Source organism: Aquila chrysaetos, chromosome 11 (assembly GCF_900496995.4).
Source record: "Aquila chrysaetos chrysaetos chromosome 11, bAquChr1.4, whole genome shotgun sequence".
NCBI lineage: Eukaryota > Metazoa > Chordata > Aves > Accipitriformes > Accipitridae > Aquila > Aquila chrysaetos.
Genome location: NC_044014.1, coordinates 31,429,009 through 31,441,959, shown reverse-complemented (window position 1 = coordinate 31,441,959; position 12,951 = coordinate 31,429,009). Strand labels below are relative to the sequence as shown.

At 38.1% G+C, this 12,951-nt stretch overlaps 1 protein-coding gene across 8 annotated transcripts in view; it reads left to right on the top strand.

The window, feature by feature from the left end:
• The window catches only part of BMPR1A (bone morphogenetic protein receptor type 1A), an 86,222-nt gene that overhangs the window by 53,113 nt on the left and 20,158 nt on the right, over window positions 1-12,951 (top strand). For 5 of the 8 annotated variants that reach the window (XM_030031029.2, XM_030031024.2, XM_030031025.2 and 2 more), the window contains one exon: window positions 6,245-6,451. In XM_030031029.2, the coding sequence (XP_029886889.1) occupies window positions 6,385-6,451 (67 nt within the window). In that variant the 5' untranslated portion in view covers window positions 6,245-6,384. Of the gene's footprint in view, window positions 1-3,502; window positions 3,638-5,831; window positions 5,852-6,244; window positions 6,452-12,951 lie in introns of those variants that run through there. The other 3 variants (XM_030031030.2, XM_030031031.2, XM_030031032.1) reach the window with 3 other exon arrangements.

Sequence of the window (12,951 nt, the reverse complement as noted above, 5' to 3'; positions counted from 1 at the left end):
CTGCAGTAATGTACACACATTTGATATTTGCAAGCAGTGTGAAATCTTCCTTGCGTAAGATTTCTGTTGGAGTATTCAAGGTAGATTTTGGTGACTTTTCTTCCAGCTGCTCGAAAATAAGAAGTCCTTTTTTAAGACTCTGAAGCCTCTTGCTGCAGAAAGCAGTTGTTAGGGGCTCGTGGTTTTTGAATGAACAAACCCACCATTGCAGTACCTGCATTATAAACACGTGGTTATAAATGTCCTACAAATAGATAGGTTTTTCATTTCAGTCTTTTGAGAAGTGTGTAATGTACACACACCCACAAACATGCTTCATTTAACATTTCAGATTTTGTAGCAGTTTATAGGAGAAAGAACACTGAAATAATTTGCACAACCTCTTGGCTTTTTGATTTGTGCAGTCACTAACAGTTTTAAATAATTCTAATACAATCTGCAATTTAATGGAATTATTTTTGTGAGCTTGCACAGATTAGTGCCTAAACAAATAGGGCCTTATTTGAAATAGTTTTTGTTGATGGCCATGCAACCAACTAGCTTGTAATAGCCAGCAGTCTTCTTTGTCAACTGTATGATTTCTTTATAGATTTTGGTGGTGGATTTACCTGCATTTTTAACTTAGCATATTTGACAGCACTTAGCATAGCTAGTTCAGCTGTTTCAGTATGACACTTCTCTACAATTTGTGTAGGCATGCCTTGCAATAAAATAATAGAAACACATTTTAAAAGTAGGCTTGTACTAGTATTTGACAAAATTAACAGTACAGAATCTGAAACTTTTATTTAAACTTTCTTCTTGTTATGGAATTGATTAAATCTGACTATTCGACTTTGAATAAGCTAAAGTTAGCTCCAGCTTGTTTTGTGTTATGAATAACAAAATGGAGTTGTAAGGGCTCTCCTGGAACAGAGTCTGCTCCTGTCGTGTCACCTGCAGCTACATGAGATGGTGGCCTTTGTAAACTAAAGACTAATTAAGTTTTTGGTTTCTGTTTAGTTTAAAAATCTGCCCTAGAACCTTCTAATCAGTGGTTAGGAATTGTCTTCTAATTTCTGATCTAAATAAATTTTAATGGCTAATCCATACCTAGTTGTTGTTGAACCAGTAATTTTGTTCAGGTTGAACAGCTATCTGTCTTTCCTTGTGTTTATTCTTATGTTACATTTTCAAAGAGTAATCATTTCCCTGGCAACTTTCACTGTATTGATATTTTTCTTTCCTTTTTGTCTCCATTCATAGGGCTTTCCTGTTCTCCAGATAGTATTATCAGTCCTTCTAGGCATATGCTGAATTTATCAATCATGTTGTCTCTGCACTGTCCGTGTTTTACCATGTCCCCTGGGAAATTTCCCCAGGAAATCCTAGAGTTGTGTTTGTCTCTTTCTCCCAGCAACATCACATGGATGTCTCTGACATTCTATAATCAGTTAGGGTACTTGAGTCCTTGGACGTAGCAATCTCCTATGCATGAACTCCTAGTCTATGTGAAGCAGAAAGGCTTCAGAGTTCCCGATATGTGTAACTTTCCCAATTTCATGCTCTTGTATTTCGTTTCATTTCTGTTACTTCAGTTCTTCATGTGATCAAAATCTTCCTGCAGAAGAACAACACTCAACTGAATTGACAATTCATGTTTGTCAGCAAGTTTATCAAAGTTTTGCTTTTTGGGCTTAGCTCATTAATGAAAAGGGTAAGTATTCGTGAATCAAGCTGACGGAAGAATCAAGGTCCTTGAATGTCATTTGAACTACACTAGTAATCTCTGTTCTTGAAACTACTTGTTGTCTGCCCTGTCGTGAATACTTTACTGTTCTTACAATCCCTCTTTTCTTCATCCAAATTAATAATTTTCTTTGTGGCACCATATCAGGTTTTTTTAAGCTGTAATAGAAAAGTTGTTGTTGTATACTAGCTTAGACTGACAGTCCAATTTATCTCTGGCATTCTGTTCCACCTCGAAGTTGTGTTCAAAACTGTACATGTGATTGAGGTAATATGCTTACGGTTACTTAAGTCGCTTCTTGCCCCCATTACATGTAGGAGAAACATTTAATATTTTTCAGTTTTGCTTTGGCAAATACATTTACTTGGTATTGTATGTACTGCTGCAAATGTTTTGAAACATCTTGTCTGTTGAAATGGATTTAATGTTCAAATTGTTGTGAAGTCTGAGATTGACGTTTCTTTTTTCATGTGTTCCCCTTTTACAATACTATCTTTGTTCTTATGTTCAGCACTATCATTCTTCATTGAAATTTGGGACAGTGCAGCTCATTTGGTTTGGGGATCATGCTGTTAAAAATATTACAGAACCACATCTAAAGAACTGTTACCACTGAACTCCCTGCTTTCAGAATCATTTTGGACCATATGACAAATCTTGCACACTTCAGCTGCTTATATTTGGAAGTCATATGGAGTGTAGGGCTAGACTGCCATGATAGTGCCATGAATTCACAGCTGAATTCCAGTTCAGAAAATAACCCACACAGTTTTAATAACAAAAGCATTTTCTTCAATAAACTATTTTTAGGAAAGATAATAAATTACACTGTAGACAAATAGGGCGGTACAACTGATGAATAAATTACTTTTTAACAAATTATGGTTGAATGTTTCTTCATGGCTACAATAGAAAAAAAGAAAAAGAGAGATTGAGGACTTTGAAATCAGCTGATTGGCTTATGGGTTTGAATTTCTTCAGCATCCCTCTGTTGGCAGAGTAGCATTCCAGGTGTTAATTGGTGCTTTAACGCATTTGAAGTAGTCATTTAGTTGTGTCATATTACACTGTTAATATCAGGCAGGTTTTGGAGAAATTCCAGCCATTGCTTACTTTAGTGTGCCTTAGCAGGGCTGCCAGTCTTCCTCTTTAATGGGAATCCAGAAATGGTTCAGAAAAGGTGTCGTTGCAGCCTCTTCAGTTTTGTCAAATGTATTTTTTGTTGTTGTGGTTTGTTCTGTGTTTAGTGAAAGATATTCTCATACAAAGGTCATAACTACGTCATTTTGGGGTGTGGCATTTGTTAGAAGCACTAGAACAACTAGTCTGTTTCCTAAAACTTTTTTTTAAGCTGTGAAACTACATAGCTATATCAGAGTGCCAGCTGATTTTTAGGAACAAAATGTTTTCAAACAGTTTCCCTTTCTGCAAAAGAGCAACATAGGCTACTAGAGAACTAATTATCTTAGTTTGTTTAGCTCGGAAACTTACGTGAGAAAAAGGAAGAGCAGTTCAAAGGATGGGTAAAAAGTGCCTAAAATCTCTTCTGATAGCTGTGGCAGGAAAGCTCTGCTGAATTTTACTGTGGTGACTGAAAAAACTGCCTCAACCCATCCACGTCATGTTTTGGACACAGCTTTGTTGCTTCTGTGGTGTGGGCGGTAGAATAGGGCATGTGTCCACACTGCCGTTCACATAGTTCAGATTGGGACATTTTATTGTAAATCGCTAGTTTTTCATCAGCGCATTAAACTCACCTGCCCAACGGTGAAACGTTACCGTTAGTGCTGTGGGCGCAGCAAGGCTGGTGAGTGCTTGTCTGCCCAAGCCGTGCGGCCAGCTGCGGGGCTTTCCTGGCGAAGAGCAAACTTGGACACTGACAGTAGCAGCAGCAGAAAGGTAGCTCAAGTAACAGTACTAAGGCATCATATGTGCATTTCAGGGGAAGAGAAGGGAATTGCAGCCTTGCTGCGTTTTACTTTCCATTTTTGAGATTCTTTTAAATGCTGATAAACATTCTCAAATTAGAATGATTTTTAAATGGGGAATTGTAACAGAACTTGTTCTCGGTGTCATTTTTATTACGTGTTTTTATATACGTTTTCATACATACTTACATTTTAATACATACATGTCTGTGAAAAATGAAATATTAATGGAAGGAAGGTTCAGGTACAAAATACTGGTTCTAAGTGGAGAGCGTTATGTTCTTGAATAGGCTTGGACAACATTTTTGAAAGCTACCTTAAATTGTCTCACTGAACAAAAATCACCATTAAATTGGAAGCGAGTTGCATTAAAATGTTCTTTTCTCATTTCTTCTTGATTTTTTGATAACGTACTGTGTAGTACAGTGGTAAATACACGTTGCATGTTAAGTTCCTGTGCCAGTGTGCTCTCTTACCTTACCGAACTGGCGAGCGAGATCACCAATTTCTGAAAGTTTAAAACACTCCTGCTCTTGAAATGTGGAAGAGTGAGCATAGGTAGTAGTCCTTACTGAAACTTGCATGCAGAAGACAGACAGAAATTATTTTTAAATGTACTTTAAACAGACTATTAGTGGGTGTTTTTCCTTGATGGACTGCAAAAATAATACTGTAAATAAAGCCTTTGTTGTTCTACTACATACAAGCTGTTGGAAGTTTTCGTCTCCCACGTGTTTTATTGAGGATTGAAGTTCATTGTAGTTGAAACACGGAATAAAGCACTAATACTTCCAGACTTCCGTTGCTGGCCTGATGTTTTTATAGCTAGAAAGACGTTCCCTGTCAGCTGTCGGAATTGGTCCTCTTTCTGGTGATTAGGAAGCGCTTAAAGAGAGTGGATATTTTTGTTACCGTGCTGTTTTTACCTCTGCCTCGCCAGGAAGTTTATTCTGACGTTAGGAGCGCTTGGGACGTCCGCAAAGCGTGGTGGTGGTGTTCCGTGTCCGTCCCCTGGCAGTAATCACGGCGAAGCGGCGGGGCCGCGGCGGCCGGGGAGCGCGGCCGGCAGGCGCCCGGCCCAGCGCTCGCCCATGGCTTCCTCTGGCGCGGAGGCACTTTGTCGCTCCGTTAGGGAGAAGTCAGAGACGTGTGAAAAGTAGGCCAGGGGTCGGGGCGGCCTGCCCCAGCCCCGCCGAAATTGGAAGTGACGGACACCTCCCGGCTCGGCTGCTAATTTGCCTCCATGTTAAATGCCTCCGAAGCACTAATTAAAATGAAAAGTTCTTGGGTCTCACCGACAGACAGATTGAGTTATTGATGGTGGAAGCGGCCACCAACAGTAATTGCAGCCCGTCCCTGAGCGAACGCCAGTTTTGGCATTCATGAGCAGCGCCAGGCTGACAGGGGTCAGGGGGGTCAAGCCCACCGAAACAAGAGGCCGAGGAAAGGCAAAATCAGCCCTCTGTTCGTCTTTGTGCAACGTCGCTTTTGTTGCGATTAACTATTTAGGTGTTCGAGCTGCTTTTTAGTCCTTTGAGGCCCAATTATGCTTCCCTTGTGAATCACTGCAGAAAGTTCGTTAAGCAGAACGTGACCACAGCTACTGCAGTCTGAAAAAGTAACTTCTTATTCAATTTGTCTGTCTTAGCTATGTGTTTATCCACTGGATGAGTAGACCTATATTTTATTTTTGGAGCAAATGGCATGTGTATATAGTAGCATAATTTTTCAGGAGGGGTTAATTTGCACAAAACCTGTGAATCCAGAAGGATATTGGGATTTTTGAATTGGAGTTAACAGAGATTAATAATAAATGTTCATTGGTGTTGTGAACTGAGCTAACTTTCTCTTCTCCAGAAAGCACTATATAACGTAGCAGTCTATAGGAAGAGGGACTGGAATATAGGTCATGCTAAGTGAGAAATTAATTTCTTCATTCAAATGTTAAATGAGATTGTGCTTTTTTTTTTTTTTAAAACACGTAGCACTATCTAGAAGACAAAAGTAACACTAAGTAAATTAGGTAACTAAACTATTTTAATACAAATTTAGCTTTCATCCAGCAGAGGGGCTGGTTTTTATTGCAATAAAGCTTTTCTGCAAGCATTTTTCAACTGGTGGCTCAACATGGTGTTGCTTTTTTCCCTGCAATATTATAAGAAGTCACCACTGAGTTTCATTTTTAAGAAAAATAGTAAGTATAGGTTTTAATTTCTGTAAAGAAAATGGTTTTCAAACAGATTTACTTTTACATGTTAATCTGTTGAATACTGCTTATGATAGCTGTGTGTGAGTCTAAAATATATGGCTGTGACTAGTGAGTTAACATATCTAATATTTTTTACAGGAATGCAAAAACATTCCTGTGTGTTGTTGCCAAAAATGTATATTTCAGAAGAACCCTGCTATTCATTTGGATAGTAAATATGGCTAATGTTTTCAGTTATTAATCTTCGTAAACATACGCGTTTTTAATTATTTTTTGCAGCCACATGGTTATGATCAGTGTGATGAAAATCTTGATGGTTTTCTCTTGTTTCAGAAATGCAAGCAGTTTCATAACACTTTGTTTTACTGTATCTTTCAGGAAACGAAGTTGGAAAGTTACAAAAGCATCTTTGCAGTCAAGCACCAAACCTTGTATTAGGCTTTACCAAACAGACTAAGCTTAACATTTGTCAAGCAGAAGGGCCAGTCGCCTTGCACGGGAAGGATTAGAAGTGAACAATGACTCGATTAAGAGTTTATGAGCAATTGCTTGGAGCCTATCTGCTTATCATTCTCCATGTTCAAGGTAAATATGTACTAACTGAAATAAGTTTATATTTTTCATCTGTAACTGGGTTGTGTGTGTTCCAGTGGTTGGGGCAGGGTTTTTCGTTTGGGGTTTGGCTTTTTTGTTTTGTTTTGTTTTGTATTTTTTAATTTTGCAGGCAGGTGGCATATCTGCCTGACATGCCATATAGCCACTTCCCTAAAAAGAAGGACATTATAGTGGCCATGTGTCCTGGTTTCAGCTGGGGTAGAGTTAATTTTCTTTCTAGTAGCTGGTATAGTGTTATGTTTTGGATTCAGTATGAGAAGAATGTTGATAACACACTGATGTTTTCAGTTGTTGCGAAGTAGTGTTTAGACTGAGTCAAGGATTTTTCAGCTTCTCATGCCCAGCCAGCAAGAAGGCTGGAGGGGCACAAGAAGTTGGGAGGGGACACAGCCAGGGCAGCTGACCCAAACTGGCCAAAGGGATATTCCATACCATGTGACATCATACCCCGTATATAATCTGGGGGGTGTTGCGCGGGGTGGGGGGTGGGGATCACTGCTTGGGAACTAACTGGGCATCTGTCGGTGAGTGGTGAGCAATTGCATTGTGTGTCACTTGTTTTGTATACTCCAGTTCTTTTATTGTTGTCATTATTATCATTATTATTTTCTTCCTTTCTGTTCTTTTAAACTGTTCTTATCTCAACCCATGTGTTTTACCTTTTTTTTTTTTTTTTTTTTCCCCCTTGATTCTCTCCCCCATCCCATTGAGGGTCAGGGGGAAGCAAGCGAGCGACTGCGTGGTGCTTAGTTGCTGGCTGGGGTTAAACCATGACATCATGTATTGTTGTAGTATACATTATAGATTAGGTCTATTTCAGCAAATGCTTAAGTGGAGACAATACCAGAAGTGCATAGTACACTGTGACGCAAGTTCTATGAGCAGCAGAATTGAAGGTTTGACTTTCTGAATTTCAGTTTCCTGTATGTGTGCATCATTGATCCCTTTAAACTTGACACACTGAAGAAATTGCTGTGTGCAGTACCCCGTGCCTTCTGGTGCTCCCAGCAGCCAAGAGATAGTGTGGTGTAACTAATCTAAATAAACTTGTTATGCCTACTCGATGGGCCAAGGTGAGGCTATGGGATGTTCACAATAGCCTGGTTTTCAGTTAGTGAAGATACTTGTTTGTACATCTGTTGTCTTTCCAGCCACCAGTTATGAAAAACTTCTGGAAACCCAGTTGTCATTAGAACTTCAACTCCTCTGTCAAATTGGGTTGAATTAAAAAGAAAAATATTGGGAACCGAAGTATTGGGAACCAGCCAATGTCAATATCTCATGCTCTATCAGGAATTGAAGTTTAAGTGTAAAGATTATAACTGGCTTGTGGAGAAATCCATTTTATTATTGTTTCCTTACTCCTTATTAGCAACTGTACCTGGTAGATCTGATTCTGTAATTGCTTGTAGTTCAGAGAAGTGTCAGAATAGCAGAATGGTATCTGAGCTGTTAGTGGTATTGCATTCTCATGTTTGGGACATGAACAGTGGTGCTCTGCATGTCCATAAAGCATGTACATCCATAGCTGGTCTCTGTGTAAGATTTCTTGTTCTCCCTGCTGTGCACCTCTCATATATCTGAGTCGCATATACAGAGCTTTCCATATGTTTTGAGGAAATAGACAAGACTAATTTGGTACTGCCACTTTAATACTTGAATATAAAAGGTTTTATATTCTTTTTCCACACTTACATCAATTACTGCTTAGTGCTTGATTTTATTTTGAGATATTCTTTGAGCTATTTACTTTCAAGAGTAACAATTAAATGAATCCATTAAAATGGGAAGAGGAGGAAGCCTGGTAAGTGCCCAAATGACAATCTTTGTTCTTTTTCTGCTGTGGACCTGCAATATGAGATTAAAGGATTTAGCAGAGCTGTGTCTATCAGGACTATGCTTGATACATAGCTTGACAACTGATTTTAAGAGCAGACTTGCATCAAATGTGTAATGGGCCTGCCCCTTCCAAGCCACTTGATCCTGCCTCTCCCTGTGTGTTGGTATTTATCCTCTTGCCAAGGTGTGTTTGGGAACTGCTGCAGCTTCTAACCTGGGTGGGGGGAAGCACTTAGGCAGAGCACAAGGCTGTACCCTTAAACATAACCCAAACCTTTATTAAGCAGTATATACAAATGATGCTGAAGATACTTACCTGGAATTGACCAGGGAGGAGCTGTCAACTACACTAAGACCCGAATTAAATGAACAGTGCCTCAGTGCAAGGAGGATCATCTTTAAGCTCTTTCAAGTACCATCCCACACACATTCACAGCTAAGCTTTTATGGAACAGAACTCCTCTCTCTGGATCAGTGCAGAATTGCACTTTACTTAAAACTGCCATTCTTTCTTTTGAGTTTCCTGTGGGGTTCAGTCCAGGAGGCTACCACGAGCACAGTGAAGGCTTCTGTATTGTTGAGTACAGCCTACAGAATTGTAAACTTTTCTTCCAAAACTGGACAAGTGTTCCTGTATAATTGCCAAGTTATTTGAGCGCTTTCATCTTTTTAGCCTGCAGGGGCTCAGAATAGTGTCTCGTAACTTTTAGATATGTGCTTTAAGTGCTGATGTTTGGCTTGATTCACTCTGTGTCTGTGTATGCATGCACACACACACTTCAGGAGTGGGGAGGAGCATGGGTGTTAGTTTGAAGCTTTGTCATTGCAGCAAAGATTCCAAGGTTTAAAGCAACAAAACAAACAAATCCAGGATTATTCCATCCTTGTTGCATTAGTTAAGTTTTGAGAGGGAAATTATCAAGACCAGTCCCTCTTCCTGTTGTGGACATGTAATTTTTAATTGGCAAGAAATAGCTCAACTATTTAGACAGAAATAGCCTAGTTTGGGTATAGTTGAAGTTTATAGTACAGATTTACAAATATTTACAGGTAGCTGTAAGGTGATTAGATTGGTAACAGGCACAAATCACAATAAAGGAAATTCTGGTGAGAAATTAGGAAAGAAATTTTCACTGTGAATGTGGTTAAGCATTAGAAGAGGCTGCCTGGAGAGGTTGTGCAATATCCATCCTTAGAGATAATTGAAACTTTATTAGAATGACTCTGAACAACCTAGTCTCACTTAGAAGTTGGTCCTGCTTTGACCGGGTGGTGGTACCAGGTGACTTCTAGAGGTCTCATCTACTCTAAAATACTTTCAGACACAGTATTTTGCAGTGGGGCTTGTTCTACTAGAATTGAAGCAGCTTTGCTGCTTCTTGCAGAAGATACCAGCTTCTTCCCTCGAAGAGGTTGGGAGTGATATGCTTTGTTGTTTTTACTGAAGTCATGATTACCCCTTTGCATTAGTCAGCAGTTTTCAGCATTTTACTCAAAGGCAATAGCAACTGAAGGAACAAATTTTTTTTCTCTAGGTACAAATAGAAATAATAATACAAATATACAGGTCTTATAGTGGCTTAAAATTAAATTACGTTAACTCCTTCCATGATCACATTTATTAATAATGTTTCAATAAATAACTTCTAATAAATAATATAGCTAAATTAAGTTTAAAGATTGTAAAAAATTTTTTCAGCCTCTAAAGAAGAAATTGCCTTGTCTTAGGAATATTTCTGACTTTCAAATCAATACTGAGCGAGTTCTGAAAGCCATGGGAAAGTTGAGCTTACTGAAATGTTGTTGGTTCTTTGATGCAAGTTGCCTAAGGGCTCGTCTTCAAACATATAAAATATGCTTGGTTTCTAGGGGTGGTGAGTAGAAAAACATTAAAGTATTTCTGCTTGTTTCTAGATTCATGGAGGAGTTGTGCTTGGGGATGAGGAAAGAATAAAGTTGATAGTCATCAAGTATTTGAAATTTTTATAGGAAAGAGGAAGTCTAAAGTGAAAAGTCTAAAAAGTGGAAATTGGAAGTGGAAAAAATAGTTTCAACAAGGAAAATATATGCAGGATATTACAAAAATGCATCATAAAGGAGCCAGTAGAGGTGGAGAAGACACATTATGAGGAATTGAAGAGAATTAATGTGATTTACAGAAAGAGGAGGGAAAAGCAGAGAAAGTAGAAATAACCCAGCGTGTGTATTTTCAGTGACTGACACCCAGGTTAATGGTTTGTTCCCTCAGTTGTTTTGGAGGCTTCTTCAAAATGGTAGGAATTTCTGGGCTTACCAAGACCTGAGAGAATAGTAAAAGCAAGTATGTCTGTATACGTGCATGTATATATACACACACCAGATTCCTTAATAGGTAACTTTAAAAAACAAGTGGCTGCATGTGTTGATTAATGTGAAAATATTCTTAGAACAACAGCAGAAAACAGGCAATTCCATGCCATTATTGGTGAACAGCTGCTGTTTCTCAGGTCAGTACTACAGAGCGGGGGGACACAGTGGTTACCCTTTGGATTGTATCTTCTTTATAGTTTATGGGACTTTTTCACTCACATTGAGAAATGATTGAAAATAAGCCTGGGTAGCAGATGGCTAGATTTAATAGCAGCCTTTTCAGGAAAAACATTTTATATTTCCTTTCTCACTGTGGAAGGCCTTTGCAATATCTTTAGACCTGTGACTTGCTCTGCATCTTCACCCACCTACTTATGCTCATCTAAGGCAAGAGGTTATCAGCTTCCGTTGCAGTTGAGGACTGTGGTAAATATGCTTTTGTCTTCACACTAGTGCAGGTTTTTAGTTCAGAGAAGCAGTTTTACTTCTGAGTTCTTTCTTTTTTTTTTATAATGCATTGATGACCATAATTAATTAATATATGTAACAGAGTAGTTAAAGAACTTAATGTGTACTTAAAGACGTTCTCCTAAATTTTGTACTCTGTTACTGTCAGTTTACTATACGCTGTAATGTTAGATATGTGGTTCATCACACCCTTATGTGTTCTTCAGAGACACTGCAGAAGACCGGTATTTTAATCCTTGTAAATTAGTTGACTAAAAATGTATTAATAGCATTCAATATGTATGAAGAAAGGTTTATTAAAAGTTAAATTTAAAAATAATTAGTGTTAATATTAAATATTAAAATGGATTTATTAAAGTTGGCATTGTCCGTTAGTGAACTGAAAAAAATCCATTGAGATTTGATTTCACTGTCATACTTCTATTCAAAGATTTGATGTAGAAAAGGATATTACTTTTTTTTTTTACTTCTACGCACTTTCTGAATTTCAGGTGAAATAGTAACTGAATTTAAACATAAAAACTAATCTGAAATAAAGAAAACGTTCTAAAATCTGAAGAAGGAACTTAGAGTTGTCAGAAGCTGATTCATTGCTTGAGAATGGTGTAGTTCTGTTTACCAGTGATTTCCCCAATTAATGGCTGTATCTGTCTTTAAAACGTGGGCAGCAAACACATATTGTTAAACATTTGTCTGAATAAAGTTATTTTAATGGATTATTAAAAGGTTATATATTTCTTTACTATGATTTCACATTTAGTTTTAAGTAACTTTAGTCTTTAAAAGTCTGTTAAATTTAAATTAGAATTCAGTGTAGGTTTGGGTTTTTTTTTTTAAAGTAAAATACTCATAACGTTTTCTTGTCTCTAGCTTTCGTATTGGAATACATAAGAACAGAGAGTAGTCTTCTTCAGAGTGACTTTTTTGGGGAAGGGAGGTGGAAGCAGAGGCTGGGGACTGGTGGCTGGGAAGGTAGGGGGGCTGGGATTGCCTGGCTGTGTTGAACACTGGTGTAGCTCCCTGGGAGAGCTGGAGGGTGGTAGAGAGAGATTTTAAGCAAGTAGTCTGGGAATGTGCTGTGATATATAGTAACCAGTTCTGCTAGATGGAGCTACCTCTAACGTGCCTGGTCTTTGGAGATCGCAGCCTTGATACATAAAAAAGCACTATAGGGAGAATTATGGTTAAAGTGCCAGGCAGAGCTCATAGAACCATTTAAGATACTTTCTTTGCACTCATAATAAAAATGTTTATTTCTGATTTTTTAAATTATTTTGTGTTTGAAGAAAAAGTACTAGTATTTTACTCAAGCAGTATCAGTTGTTTAATTCACATAGCAGTACATGTTAAATTGTTAAGAAAGCTTGTGATAGGCAAAAAGGTGAATGTCCTAGTTGGAGTGGATGATTTTGCAGTATCTGCATCCTAAAGCAAGAAAAAGTAATTTAAAACTACCACATAAAAATGTCAAGGTATGCCTTTTTCATAAGGAAGGCATATCTAACATAAAGAGCTTTGGTACAACTTTCATCTTTTTAGGAAAAGAGCTCAGTGTGGGCAAGCCCTGAGCTTCAGCCAGCCCCAGCGAACAGCTTTAGCACCAGCAGGAAGGCAGGTGAAGGCCATCTTCTGACAAAGGTTCTTTTTATTTAAATATTGAATTCATTGGGGTTTACAAGCTTGGATCAGAATAGCTTCAAAGAATTGCTGATAGTACTGTAGTTCTGCTAGGATAAATCCCTTTTAAGGATAATGTACTCTGGAATAAAAATGTTTTTATGTGAAACATCTATACTATGAATTCAGGAAGCTAT